This window comes from Diceros bicornis, chromosome 27, assembly GCF_020826845.1.
Source record: "Diceros bicornis minor isolate mBicDic1 chromosome 27, mDicBic1.mat.cur, whole genome shotgun sequence".
NCBI lineage: Eukaryota > Metazoa > Chordata > Mammalia > Perissodactyla > Rhinocerotidae > Diceros > Diceros bicornis.
In genome coordinates this window covers 27,066,031-27,080,137 of record NC_080766.1, presented here as the reverse complement: position 1 = coordinate 27,080,137, position 14,107 = coordinate 27,066,031, and the positions used below count along the sequence as shown (strand labels likewise).

Here is a 14,107-nt window from a genome sequence, read left to right as displayed (position 1 = left end):
TAGAATTTTGTAAGTTTACTGCCACTTCTAAAAAAGCACTTATAAGTGCCTTTGACTCTGATTTATAAGGAATGGTCCTCTAAATTTGGTATTCTAATTCTTGCAAAGGAGTCTGTGCTCCCACTTACAAGATTTCACAAAATGAAGAAATTCATTCCTACTAATAATAACCATTATTTACTGAGTGCCAGGCAATGCATTCAAATGCTTTACACAAAACAACCTTATTTTGAGTCCACTCTCACATGAAAACTATCCAGAGGTTAGTGAGGCGAACTGCCTTTGGCTCCATGTAACACTTTAGGTGTGTCAATCGAAGAACACATTATTCCAGCTGAGGCTGAACCATGCCAGACAGGCTCTATGCATACGCTAGTACAACAGCCACCGCCATCACTTACCTGGAATACTGCAACAGCCTCCTCCTAAAACCTTTCCCTGTGTATGTGCCCTTGCCCCCCTACAGTCTATTCTCAGTCAATACAACAGCCAGTGTGATCCTTTCTGAAACTGAAGTTACATGACAGCCCTCATTTAAGAGATAACCAATCACAGCAAAATCTAAAGACTTCACAACAGCCAAGAGGCCCTACATGATCTTACTCCCTATCTCCGCCTCATTATTGCTCTCACTCGCTCTTCCACACCAGCCTCCTTGCTCATCCTTGCATCTTCCTGCCCTGTGGCCTTTTCTCTTGCTGTTCAGTCTGCCTGGCACCTCCTTCCCTGATGTCCTCTTGGCTGAATCCCTCACCTCTCTGAAGTCTCTGCTCAAGTCTCATTTTCTCGATGAAGTATACCTTGACCACCCCATTTAATTCCGCAATCTGCCTCCTCTTTACCCCTTTCTTTCTTCTTGTCTATAGCACTTGTCCTCTAACATACTATATCAGTAATTTACTATATTTATTGTCTTTCTTCCTCTGTTGGATCATCACCAAAGTACGAAGACCAAAATTATTCAAAAGTGACCCCAGGAACTTAAGTTGGTTTGTCTGGACTAGGAACTTCCCTTAATCTTGAAGTGGAAGGGGTTTTACCATGTCTCAACTTCTCAAAGGACCAAAGTCTCTGTGACAGGCACCACAGTGATGCAGAACCTGTGAATACGCAAATTATACAGCAAAGGGGAATTAAGATTACTATTCAGTTGATCTTAAAATACAGAGTTTATCTTGGATTATCTAGGTGGGTCCAATAAAAATCACAAGGGTCCTTAAAAGTGGAAGAAGAAATCCGAAGAGATCTAGAGTGATTCAAAGGGAGAAGGACTTGACTGGCCAGCTAGGACTGGTTTTGAAGATGAAGGAAAGGAGCCACAAGCCAAGGAATGCAGGAAGCCCCTAGAAGCTAGAAAAAGAAGGGAAACAGATTCTCTCCTAGAGCCTCCAGAAGAAACACAGCTCTGCCAACATCTGATTTTAGCTCAGAAAGACCCATTTCAGACTTTCAGCTTCAAAAACTGTATAATACTAAATTGGTGTTTTTAAGCCACTAAGTTGGTAGTAATTTGCTACAGTAGCACAAGGAAACGAATACAGGCTTCTTTCCCACTTTATAAAGTGGGAAATGCTGGGACTCTCCTCAGGTCCCAGCATCTCCATCTGCTGGGGAGCTGGTATTCTGACAACCTAGTCTATAAATAGCTAGCATCCAAAATCTAGACTGCCTGGTACAAAAATGGTCTGATTTTTCCCACATTATTAAGCTTGCTCTCACACCTCCCCTATAAGAAAATCATAAATCACTCAAAATCATAAAAACTGTTCTGTACAGAAAAAAGTGAGAAACAGTATAAGGTTTCTCAGCACTCAGAATAAGGTTTTAACAGCACTTAAAAAGATCATTTAAGTTTTATTTTCAGGGCCTCCAAGGGGTTCTACTCCCATCTCCATAACCAATTTTTTAAAAATGATTAGGAAACAAGTGAATTTTCTGAGAACTTTGGAAAAATAGAAAAGCATGTGAGGAAGTAACCAGAGGCTGAGAAATGGCCCTAAAGGCTTATCAGCAGGGATATCTGTAGCTCTCTCAACATAAGCACTAAAACAGGGAGTTATTTAAAAGAAATTTAGGGGCCAGCAGTGGTTAAGGTCACACGTTCCGCTTCGGCGGCCTGGATCCCGGGCACAGACCTACAGACTGCTTGTCAAGCCATGCTGTGGCGGTGACCCACATACTAAATAGAGGAAGACTGGCACAGATGCTAGCTCAGGGACAATCTTCCTCATCAAAAAAAAAAAAGAAAGAAAGAAATTTATCCTGCGATCTTCCCAAAGTCATAGATTAGTCCCTAGAATATGCTAAATAAAGAAAAAAATGAACCCTACATACTTTTGGAAAAAACCACATCACTCAGCTTCTGAGTTGATCTTTCTCTTTCTCTCTGTTCTCTAAATTTAGCCTAGAGAAGCAATGAAGAGATTTGGGAAATTGTCCAAATCTTTGATATCACTGCTCGAGTGGGTCTTAACTCTTCTTCTGGAATGAATTCCCCAGGATTCTACGTCAATACTTAAGAAAATGGAGAGAAGAACACTACCTGGAGCCTTTCTACCCAAGGGCTGCCCCCTGACATCCTGATTTCTCCCAGATTAAGTCTAACCTGGGGTCAGAATGCTTAGCAAAACGAATACAAACTAAACTTGAACTTAACTAAAAATTCCAGGCAAGGCTAGTAGTCTTTAAAATACAGTTATGTTTAACATTCTCTTTTGGAGCTACAGATAAATCTGAGGATTCTTCTTCTTCATTTAACACATTATTAGTTTACAGTTTAGGATAATTTTTCCCAATAAAGCACATTAAATGAATAAACGATAAATAAATATAAGTGTAATCTGGGAGTACCTGCCTGATCAACCACACATTTTTTCAAGCTAAAAGATACTTTTAAACACTTGAGAAAATTAAAAGACCTGTTTTTTAGATAAAGTCAATAGCTAAGAAAAAGTAAAGCACATGAATCTGTATGCATGTGCATGTACACGTATAGGGAGAGAAAGCAAGTAAAAAGAAAGGTTGGTGACTCCACTGGGTGAATAATTTCATTGTACTTTTTTTTCCAATTTTCTTGTAGACTTGAAGTTTTATAAATAAAAGTTGGAGGAAGGAGATTAAAGTCAACAGCTTTAATTTAGTATTCAGCCTCCACACGCTCTCATGACTCGCCTCAATTTAACACCTACCTCATCATTTTTTTTCTTCTCATTACAAATGGTCTTGTATATGCAATCCAGGTAAAAGTGACTTAAGTCCACCTACTGTCAGAATATGTCTAAAAAGAAATAAGCTTGGAAAGCCTGGATCAAACCCTGAGAGAGAGAGGTTATCCCTTAAAGTAGCTATGAAATAGCTGACCAGTTTCTTCCCAAGTTTAAGGAAGACATAGCACCTAAGAAAGCTATCACTGCCCAACTCTTCACTTTGCTCAAGTGAACCCTTCTAAATCTCTGCTCCTCCCACGAGTCAGACCTCCTGCATTTCTAAATTACTCCTCATCATCTTGCAACGCAGTATTAGGCGTTGTCCTCCCTGCCGTTAACCTAATCAAGCTGGGATCCCTAAATACAAGCACGCACAAACGGCTTATCTTCTAGTACACAAAAACCTAAAAAAGCTGACAAGCTACATTAACTCATCGTTTCCCCCTTGTCTTACTTTCTTTTTTTTAAAAAGAAACCCAATGGACACCACAGACGCTAATAAATGGCTTTGATGCAACCGTGGGATAATTCTAGAAAGACAACTGAACTGGAAGTGAGAGCGATCGCTGAGTTGGCAAGGCGACTGGTTTTGCATCCTCCTCGGAAACCCCGGGGGTGTCAGGATCACATCCCGACCGCGGAGACTGCGGACCACGCGGTGGGTCGAGGAGGGGACAGTGAGCGAAGGGCGCGGCGGGAGGCGACACGAGCAGCCCGCCCCCGGGGGCGCGCGGCTTCCAGCGCCCCGCGCCCCGCGCCCCTCCCCTCCGCTCCCCGCACTGCCTCCCCCGCCCCTCCCCACCCGGCTCCCTCAAGTCTCCACGAACGGAAATGGGAGTCACAGCGCCGGGGACCAGCGGAAACAAAACACAGAGGCGGCCGCGGGGGGGCCGCTGTGGGGCAGAAGGCCCCGGAACGAAGCCGGCCCGCGCGGGCCCGCGCTCCCCTCCTCCTCCGCGGCCGCACTCACCCGCTCCGGAATCGGCCCTGTTACCCCGCCCGCGCTCCAGAAACGGCTGGGAAAAGCGGCGGCGCGGGCTCCACGTGCAGCGCCTCTCCCGGTAAGACCCGCAGCTCCCGCGACTCGAAGTGTTGAGGCCCCTGGGCCCTTCCCGCGGAATCGGCGCTGAAAAACTCCAACCCCCCTCCCGCCTCCCAGGCACCCCTGGGTCCGGGACTACAACTCCCAGCAGGTTGCGCGAAACGAACGCCCGAGACAACGGAGGCTCGCGAGGCACAAGGGAGCACAACGCCCCAATCCGCTTTGTTTTACACTCTTGTCACTTTGCCTGCACCACCATACGCCTCAACAATCCCGAAGAACAGGACGCTGACTCGGGGCGGGGTGGAGGTTTGAACCAGGGGAAAGGCCAGTCCCAGCGCGCATGCGTTCACAACAAAGTCTCCCAGAGGAAAAAAGAGAGCAGGTCAAGTTAGGCGAAAGGAAGATGGCGGAGGCGTCACCAGGAGACCCGGAAGCACTTACCCTCCACTTCCTCCTCCTGTTTGGTTTCTGTCTCACCTAGAGCCGTCCGGTCGCAGACTGCCTCCGAGACGCTTCCTGTCCGGTGAGTGTCGAAAGACTGAAACGGCGGCCCATAATGCTTTGCGATGGCGGGTAGGCGGGTGGGGGCGGAGCCAGGGCCGGAAGTAGAACGGCGGCGGCGGCGGCGGCGGTGGCTCTTGCAGCTCGGGACTGAGTGCAAGGTGACTGGGAGGGTAACTGGGCTAGGTTGGTTGGCCTCTTGGGACTTCGATTCTGGGTTTCTTCGCGGGGCCTGGCTGCTCAGCCCTTCAGGAGCAGAGAGCAGCCGTATGTCCCGGGCACCTTCACGGCCTGGCCGGGGATCGCTGCTGACCTCGGCGCTTCCAGGCCTTGAAGGTTGCCGTGGACTCAGTATAGAGCCCTGATAATACCGCTCTGAGGGCACAGCGGGGCGGCGCGGGAGGCGGGGAGGCCGGCGGATCGCGGACCCGCAGCCCAAGGTCATGCCCGCGGGGAGGTCTGCCGCCAGGCCTGCGCTACCGGGGCGCGCGGGAGAGTGTTCTGAACTAGTTAAAGTAGAGCGTGCGCCGAAAAAAGGAAAAGGGTGATAGTCATCTTAAAAGTTTGCAACCTTCGTAAAAGTGTCGATATTTCTAAAACTTGGTTACGCAGCTTCGTTTTACACTCTCACTTTCCTTGCACAGTCACACACCTCAACAACCCCAAGGAACAGGATGCCGACTGAGGGGAGGAGCAGGGTGGGGGTTGCTTGAACCAGCGAGAGGCCGGAGGGCGCTTGCGAACACAGCGTTTCCAGGAGGGAAAAAGAGAGCGGGTCAAGTTGGCCAAATTGTGGGTTAACTTTAGGAATGTGCACTGAAGAGGCAGCGAAAGGACAGTCGTCACTGCAAACCGGAGAGCCATGCTCCCTTTTCTGCACTGGCTGTACCTTTTCTTACTGTTGTGTTCCCGGTCTTTCTATGTCACATCCCTATCGTAGGCTCTCGTGGCGCACCCCACAGTGTCACTCGAATAGAGAGCTTACCAGAGTTGGTGTTTTACATCTGTTTGTTTAATAACGTGTGTCTTCTGCCGGCCAATGGACAGTCTGCACTCCCTAGATATTTAATCATTGGAAAAAAATGAAAGAGAATAAAAGAAAACAAGTTTTGGTAGGTTGTGTGTGCGTTTTTTAGACAAGTTGAATTTGAGGGCCCTGCAGGCCTTAATGGAGGGATGAGAGCTGTTGAATGTATAGATTTAGAGTTCAGGAAAAAGACCCAAATTAGAGATGTGATTTGGAAATCGTTAATATTTAGATGATAGAAATCAAAAAAATGAAGATGGATTTTACTCATGTTACAGTAGGAATAACATGATTTTTGCAATCCGTTAGACTTAGAGTAAATGAACTGTGGGAATATGGGCAATTTAATAACCTTTTGTAGACACAGTTTTATTATCTGTAATGGAGGAATAAGAACACCTTTCTCTACTTCTTAATGGTATTGCCATAAGGATACAAGGAGAGAATATATATGGAAGTACTTTGCAAAATACCTAGGGCTGAACAAATGTTAGATGACTCTATTGCTGAGTGTTGTGTGTCCTTTCAATTGCCAGAAGAGAAAATATACATCAAGTTGCACAATTTTAAAAATATATTTGTGTGCGGTCAAATTCTGCTACGTAACCTTGGACCAGGTACTTACCTCTAAGCTTCAGTTTCTGTAAATGTAAAATGAGAATGATGATAAGTAGCACCCTAAGGTCATTTGTTGTTTGCTTCGAGTCTGTCCTCAGGTATTTTCCTCTGATGGGGTATAAGTGATATATGATGACTTCTTTAATTTCCTCAGATAGTTTTGTGTTCATTCTGGCAGGTGGAGGATATTTTGTTGATTGTAGGATTTATTCTGGTAATTTTTATGTGCTATTCCAGGGCTTCTCAACCTTGGCACTATTGACATTTTGGGCCAGCTTTTCTTGTTGTGGGAAAGCTGTTATTTTTGTTATTGTTACGGTAGGATGTTTGGCAGTATCCCTGGCCTTGACCTACTAGAGGTCAGTAACACCCCAGTCAGGACAACCAAAAATGTTTTCAGACATTGCTAAATATCTGCTGGGGAATACCCCCACCCCATTTGAGAATCTCTGTGCTACTCTACTGTCTTCTAGCTTAGTGCTTCTCAGTGGTAAAGGGCCACTTTTCCCCCCAATCCTTGTGGATACTCCTGAAGAATACAATAAAAATGAAGTACCGGAAAAATCAGATGAAAGACACACAAAATACAAAGTCTAATTTCTTATTATTAATTTCAACAGATAAAAATTACTCTGTGAAATTGCTCTAGTTTAATTTAAGACTTAAAATTTAATCTAAATGCTTATTCCCAATTTTGTATTACTATAGACCAGTAACACAATTTATATACTACCGCTGGCCCACAGACCACACTTGGAGCAGTAGTGTTATAACTTAATAGAAGTCCAGTGTCAGTGTAATGATGCTTATTGTTGTTGTTATTGAGTAATTTGTGGGAGGGCCGTGAGCATCATGTTGGCATATCCGATTTTTCACCTTATCTTTAAGGTTCAGGGGGTTCAGCAGGCTTTATTGAGGTGTAAATCTTGTGTCACCATTTCAACATAGGGTTTGGTACCTTTCTGTTTAATAGACTGGGTCTTGCTTAACCTGAGGGAAATTTCTTCTGATTATTTATGGCCTCCTTATCTATTCCTTCTCTTTTGGAGTTCCTGTTTCCATATATCTGTGTTGTAATTTGGAATTTTTTTGCATTCCATCTTTCAAGACACTAAATGAGGTCTCAACTGAGATCATCCTCTACTTTATCTACTGAAATTTTTTAGTTAGAAAAAATATATTTTAGCTTCAGAAAGTCTAAGGACTTGGAATCTTTACTGTGTTTAAAATTCAGACTTTAATCTCCACAAATTTTATTTCACTGACTAGATGGTACTGCTTGATTTTCCATCTCTTGTTGGTGGACTCCCTTGGCTGGTTGCTATTATTCCTTGTGGGTTCTTTTGGACTTAGATTTGGTTGTTACTTCTTGAATGCCTGGAATCCTGCAGTTGTAACAGGCAAAGCAGTTTCTCCCGCTGTGGGCCTGTGAAGTAGAAACTTGCAGGCTATCAGTCCTGGCCGAGGCAACTGTTTCCAGTCTCCTTGCCCAGCTCCCTTCTGACTTTTTGAAGAGGTCAGGGAAACCTGGGACATTAATTTGGGGGCCAGTGTTGTTGTTTTCCTGCTGGGGATGGGCAATTTTCTAACATCCTAGCTCGACCATTTCCTCTGGTCCAAGACTAAGTTCATGGAGAAGAAACACCCTCTTCCAGATTTTGTGCTTTCTTGCTAAGTCTAACCCTAGTGGAGCTGCACAGGGCCCTGAGTTGTTCCTAACTGCTCCTAGATCCCAGGCCTTTTGGTGAAGAAACCAACTTGCAGTGGGGAGTGAAGGGAAGGGAGCTATGGTCAGGTGACTCTTCTTAGCATTCCCTGAGCTCTGGCATGATTTAAGCTCTGTAGCAATTAGTAGAATTCGATTCCCACTAGATGATATATGTAGAAGTGTTTTACAATTATATGTATTTTAAAGTATATTAACATTCTGCTGCTTGTTTTCAGTAACAGAATCACCATGATTCTTCAGAGGCTCTTGAGGTTGTCCTCTGTCGTTCAGTCTGCAATCTCAGTCCATTTGAGGAGGAACATTGGTGTTACGGCAGTGGCATTTAAGGAACTTGATCCTATACAGAAACTCTTCGTGGATAAGATTAGAGAATACAGAACTAAGAGACAGTAAGTGGATCGATAATCAACCATGGTGTAAATATAAATATTCAAAGTATGTAAGTTTTGAAATGGTAATAAAAAATTACTTGGTATTTGAAAGTAAGACCTTCACTGAGCTAATCCCTGACATAAAGGTTCATCAGGTACTCCAAAAGAAGATAAGGATCTTGATTTTCTTTTTTTAAGTCCTAGATTTTTATCTTCCTTATATGGGTTCCAAGGGAGAATCCCATTAAATCTCTTGTCATTTTAGATATATCCTAATTATTATGTCATTTATTATAAACTACAGTCAGTTCATAGAAGGACATAGGATCTTGGAAATCATTTAGGAACTATGTTTGAGAAAACTAAGTCCCTTAGACATTGATTAGCCTAGGGTCATAGAACTAATTGGGGGAAAATCATATAATCAGAATATTCTAACTCTCAATTTAGTGCCCTTTCTGTGACATCATGATTTGGGGAAACATATAAACACAGCATTTTTTTCTTTAATGCTATATCTGTAGTTAGATATTTCTGAGAGTATCCAAGGACAAAAGACTCTGAAATGGCATAGAACAAGTCCAGGAAAAACATGATTACAGAACCACAGAGTTGTGGAGATGAATGATGATCTTAGCCATCATCAAGTTCAACATTCAAATCTTTGAGAAGGTAGTATACATCAATTCCCAGTTCTGTTTTCTCTTGTTTAGTTGTCTACCATGTGCACAGCGCTGGGCTGTTAACCAGTGGGCCACAAAGAAAGAAGCCACACTGCGTTTCTACAATACTCTTAAAATCTTAAGGGGGTAGAAAGCTTGTAAGCAAGTAAATATAATGTAAGGTAAAATGGGTTAGATGCTAATGAAATAGTGACATACTCAGTGTTTGGGGAATTCATAGGAAGGAATGTTCCTTTATAGCTGGAGGCATTTTGGAAGGCAGCTTGCAAGAGTGAATGTTTTGTCTTGGCTTTGAAGGCATTGTTTGAGGTCATTCATCCCTCTTGAGAATCTCATGGATAGCTGTGTATCATTATCCCAGTTTAAAAAAAACTGAAGAATTTACTCACGATTTTGCTTATAGCTTGAAAGGGTTCTCAAACCCACAGAAGGCCATCAGTAGACACCCACATCCAGGGGTTTACCCCAGGTTATGAACAATTGGAGTGAAGGTTAGACAGAAAAATGGGGATGGGAGGAGGATATCTTTTAGGAGGAAAGAAGGTGTGAGCTAAGGCATGAAAAAAGAAGACACAAAGTATATTTGGGAAATTGTGTAGTGCTGTTTCCCAGGACTGTAGGGTATATGAGGAGTGTAGGGAGCAGTAAGGATAGAGTGGGTTTAGAATGCGGGATTATGGAAGGCCTTGATTATAGACTGGGCAATTAAGATATTATGTGCTAGGCATTTATGAGAAATTAAAGTGGTGGTGGAGTAGAACAAGATTATATGAGGATGGTAATTTTAATCACGGTATGTTGGGAAAATTGGAATCAGAAGAGAGGGAGGACAGACATGTTAGGGAAAAAATCCAAGCATTGGTTGATGAGAAGCTTATCTTTATAGCAGTAGGAATGTAAAAGTGACAAGAGTCAAGACATTGAGAGACTGAGAACTAGTCTTGGTTAACTGGTGGAGAGGCAGAGGAAAGGGAACAGTTAAAGAACACTGAGACTTTTGAGACTGGGCAACTAACAACCAGGTGTTGTCATTACTAAAACTAAGGAAGGAGAGAGTGAAGGGTTTACAATGAAGACATTGTTATGAAACTCTCACAACAGCCTTATAAATGTTCTCTCCATTTTCTATATGAGAAAATCAAGGCTAAAAGGTCAGAATTTGCCTAAAATCACACTATTCAGTAAGCAGGTGTGTAGGACTTGTTGGGGAATTTGAGTGTCTTCTGTCTGGAGGTGGGGTGGCATAATAGCATTGATAGTATTGTTGGCACTTTAACTGTCCTTAAAAGCCTGTGCAGTGAGAAGTCAGTCCTTAGGTGTACCCTGAGTCCGAGGAGTCTGATCCATTCATTTGTGCACACAACAGCATGGAGAAGGGGTCTGGGCATGGACTCTTGACTGGAATCCAGCTCTGCCACTTACTAGCTCTATGATCTTGGGCAGGTTACTTAACCTCCGTACCTCAGTTTCCTCGTATGTAAAGGGGATGATAATAACTACCTATTTCATAGGATGTTATAAAGATGAAGTGATTCAGTAAATTAGCATGCCTAGTATTTTTTAAGTGAAATAAACAAGTATACCTTGAGTGTCTACTTTGTCCCAGTCACCGTGCTAGAGCTTAGGGATATAATAATAAAAAAGATGGGCTGGGAGACTTATATTCAGTTAAAGAGGTAGATGGTTTCTGACCCCTTTTTATCATAAGAATACATTTTAAAGTTGTAACAGCCGTCATCTATCAGTAACCAGTATATTGTTGAGACTGTCTGGATCTTCTCAAAGCACTTTCCAAAGCTTATGGATCCCAGAGCGGGAAGACAATCATTAAAGTATCTGGTTGAAGGCTCTCCCTAGAGCTGTACTGTATATTTTAGTAGCTAGTATCCACTTGTGACTATTCAAATTCTAATTAATTACAATTAACTATAAATAAAAATTAGTCACCTTAGTCACATTTCTAGTGCTCAATAGGCAGACATGGCTAGTGGCTACGGTATTAACTAGCACAGATACAGGGCATTTCTGTCATCACAAAAAGTTCTGTTGCACATGCTGATCTAGAAGAAAATTGGGTCCATGACAAGAAACATAAACAAGTTCTTAAGTTAGAGCTGTCTCTGTATTTTTTGTGGACATTCTTCAAAATAAGTAAGACCCTGTGCTTTTATCATAGGCACGTGTGAAAATATTATTATCCTTGATGGAATTTTCGCTTGTAAATTTTTTGTTTATTTGTTGATAGGTGGGCAGTAACATGACAAACACGGAAGAGTTTATGCAAAGAATTAATTACATCTAATTGGCCCTGCTGCTGGTCCATGGTGCTCTTTTTCTTCCCAAAGCACAACTCTGATTTTGTCATTTATTGCTTAGTAAATAAAATACAAACTCCCAGGCTTAACATTCCAGGCCTCTCATGATCTGGGTCCTGCTGGCCCTTCCATCTAGACTGTTTAGTATTCCCCACATACAGCCAGCCAATCCTTTCCCACCTCCACATCTCTCCTTTTCAGTCTTAGAATGTCTCAAATTAAAATCTGACCCAAATGTATGATTTGTCACAAATGCTATCTTTTTAAAATAAATTTTTCCTAATTAGCTCAGCAAAAGTTCTCTCTCCTCAGCTTGAGTAGCTTTTTGTTAAACATGTCTTTGAAGCTTATCACATAACTCCTACAGCATAAATGTTTTTATAAACATGTTAGGCCCCCGTATAGAAACTTAAAGTTGCTAAGATCTTTTAAAAGCCATTTAGTGGTGGCTGATTTAAATCAGATAATGATAATAGATAACACTTATTGAGTGCTCACTGTGTACCAGGCACGATGCTAAGTGGTACATGTGCATTGTTTCTGTAATTCTCTTAACACCACCATTAGGTAGGACCTTCAGTTTTAGATGTGGAGACTAAAGTTTAGAGGGCTTCATGCTTTGTTCTGGTTTATGCAGTTACTGAATTGTAGAGCTGACATTCAAACAGAAGCAGTTATCGACTCCAGAGCCCACAGATTTAACCATTGTGCTTTATTGCTACTTGGATGCTGAGAGATTCTTTTTTTTTTTTTTTATAATTTTAATTAATTTATTTTTTCCCCCAAAGCCCCAGTAGATAGTTGTATGTCATAGTTGCACATCCTTCTAGTTGCTGTATGTGGGACGCCGCCTCAGCATGGCGGGAGAAGTGGTGCGTCGGTGCGCGCCCGGGATCTGAACCCAGGCCACCAGTAGCGGAGCGCACACACTTAACTGCTAAGCCAGGGGGCTGGCCCTGATCCTGAGAGACTCTGACTTAATAAGTATCTGTGATACTAACAAACCTTGAATGTTAGAGGTTTGTTTGAAGTTGCCTCATTTATGTGAAACCTCATCATATAAAAATAGTTTGAATTGAAATTCAAGTGGAAATACTTGTTTTCTTTCAGAAGTCTATTTTTCCTACATGCATACCTTTAAAAGCTATTGAAACTTGATGGTGAAAAGTAATTTTGTTTTTGTAAACTAGTGCATGAAATGAGTTTTTACTTGCTTGTTTATCAACAGGACATCTGGAGGACCTGTTGATATTGGCCCAGAGTATCAGCAAGATCTGGAGAGGGAGCTTTTTAAGCTTAAGCAAATGTACGGTAAAGCAGACATGAATACGTTCCCTAACTTCAAATTTGAAGGTAAGTCTCTAATTACAGATTCATTCTTGTGGGAGATCATTTTAAGTGGAGAATATTTATATTTATTTATACTTACTTGGATTGTTTAGAGGATTAAATGACAATTACATGAGAATTTATTAGGACAGTGGTGTGTGCATGGGAAGCTCTGGGATCAATGTTTGCCCTTGGTATAGGAGATCACATAACATAGAGGTGAAATGGTGGGAATCTGAAATCAAACTCCTTGATCTTGAATCCTGACAGTATCACTTATGAGCTGTGTGATATTGTATTGTATAGTTAACTGGGTACATCTGACATTTGGGGAGAATTACAGTATCTTCCTCATATGGTTGTTACAGTTAAATGACATAATATATGTAAAGTCAATTAATAGAGAGCCTGGCTTATAGTAAGTGCTGTGTAAATCTGTAGCAATTGTTATTTTACATGTAAGTGTTTAAAAATAGTAGATATTCATTAGAAGAAAATCAGGAGATTGATGAGTTAAATATTGAAGCCTTCTGGATAATGCATTTTATTGCAGTATGGCTAAGCTTGAACCTCTTTTTCCTTTTCTTAGATCCCAAATTTGAAGTCTTGGAAAAACCCCAGTCCTGAAGAAATAATGTAAAATTTATCTGGTAATTTGCCGTGGATAGTTGTACCACTGATCAGAAGTATTAGAATAAACACAGATTTCACAACTGTCAAATGTTCTTTTAATTCTGATTCCAAATAAATTATTTGCTGATGTTGAGTGTACACTTGAGTGTATTGAATTCTGTGGGTTAGCATTATTTTTAAAGCCTCCCATTTGGTTGTAGTGAAGCAGGTGGAGACCTTGGATAAATTGGGTACAGCTTGTCCATAACCTGCCAGACTCCTCTCATTGTGCAGGGGTGCCCTTTTCATTATGGAGACTTACTGCCTGAGGGGAGCCATCCTGACCTAAGGAGTGTTTGCTGAGGAGGGATGTTACACCTGCTCCCAGAACTTGAAGAAGTCGTTTATAAATTCTTTATCATAGCTTTTTCAGGAAATTCAAGTGTAATTTTGAATGTGTATAGAAACATCCGTTGTATTTTAACTTCTATCTCCTCAAAAGTTAAATGCTTTTATCCCCGTAACCCAGGTCCCTCCTCTTCCCTTGCCGTTCGCGATCAGAGTCTATTGCAGTGCTGTACAGATAGAGGAGGGTTCTGCAGAGGAACTTCCTGTCCAAGAGTAAGCTGTATGCTGTTGTTTTGCCCAAGTGATGAAAGATGCAGCAGATA

General features: G+C 42.1%; 2 protein-coding genes across 4 annotated transcripts in view; one reads left to right on the top strand and one right to left on the bottom strand.

Moving 5' to 3' along the window:
- GABPA (GA binding protein transcription factor subunit alpha) overlaps positions 1 to 4,775 on the bottom strand; it is a 33,223-nt gene extending 28,448 nt beyond the window's left edge. Inside the window, exon 1 of one of the 2 annotated variants that reach the window (XM_058522961.1) lies at positions 4,693 to 4,775. The gene's annotated coding sequence lies outside the window, so the exon portion shown is untranslated. Of the gene's footprint in view, positions 1 to 4,176; positions 4,634 to 4,692 lie in introns of those variants that run through there. The other variant, XM_058522960.1, reaches the window with a different exon arrangement.
- Positions 4,678 to 13,595, top strand: ATP5PF (ATP synthase peripheral stalk subunit F6). Of its 2 annotated transcripts, none has more exons than XM_058522963.1 (4): positions 4,678 to 4,774; positions 8,342 to 8,515; positions 12,724 to 12,848; positions 13,414 to 13,595. In XM_058522963.1, exons 2-4 carry the CDS (start codon positions 8,355 to 8,357, stop codon positions 13,449 to 13,451), a joined length of 324 nt encoding a protein of 107 aa, XP_058378946.1. In that variant the 5' UTR covers positions 4,678 to 4,774; positions 8,342 to 8,354; the 3' UTR covers positions 13,452 to 13,595. The 2 variants fall into 2 exon arrangements, with proteins under 2 accessions (XP_058378946.1, XP_058378945.1); XM_058522962.1 differs by lacking the exon at positions 4,678 to 4,774 and adding an exon at positions 4,831 to 4,913.
- The last annotated feature ends 512 nt before the right edge of the window (positions 13,596 to 14,107 follow it).

Bases quoted from the DNA above. Each gene is read 5' to 3' on its own strand.
- ATP5PF (XM_058522963.1), top strand. From the start codon at position 8,355: ATGATTCTTCAGAGGCTCTTGAGGTTGTCCTCTGTCGTTCAGTCTGCA. The intron at 8,516-12,723 runs GTAAGTGGATCG...GTTTATCAACAG, and splicing joins GAATACAGAACTAAGAGACA to GACATCTGGAGGACCTGTTG. The intron at 12,849-13,413 runs GTAAGTCTCTAA...TCCTTTTCTTAG, and splicing joins CCCTAACTTCAAATTTGAAG to ATCCCAAATTTGAAGTCTTG.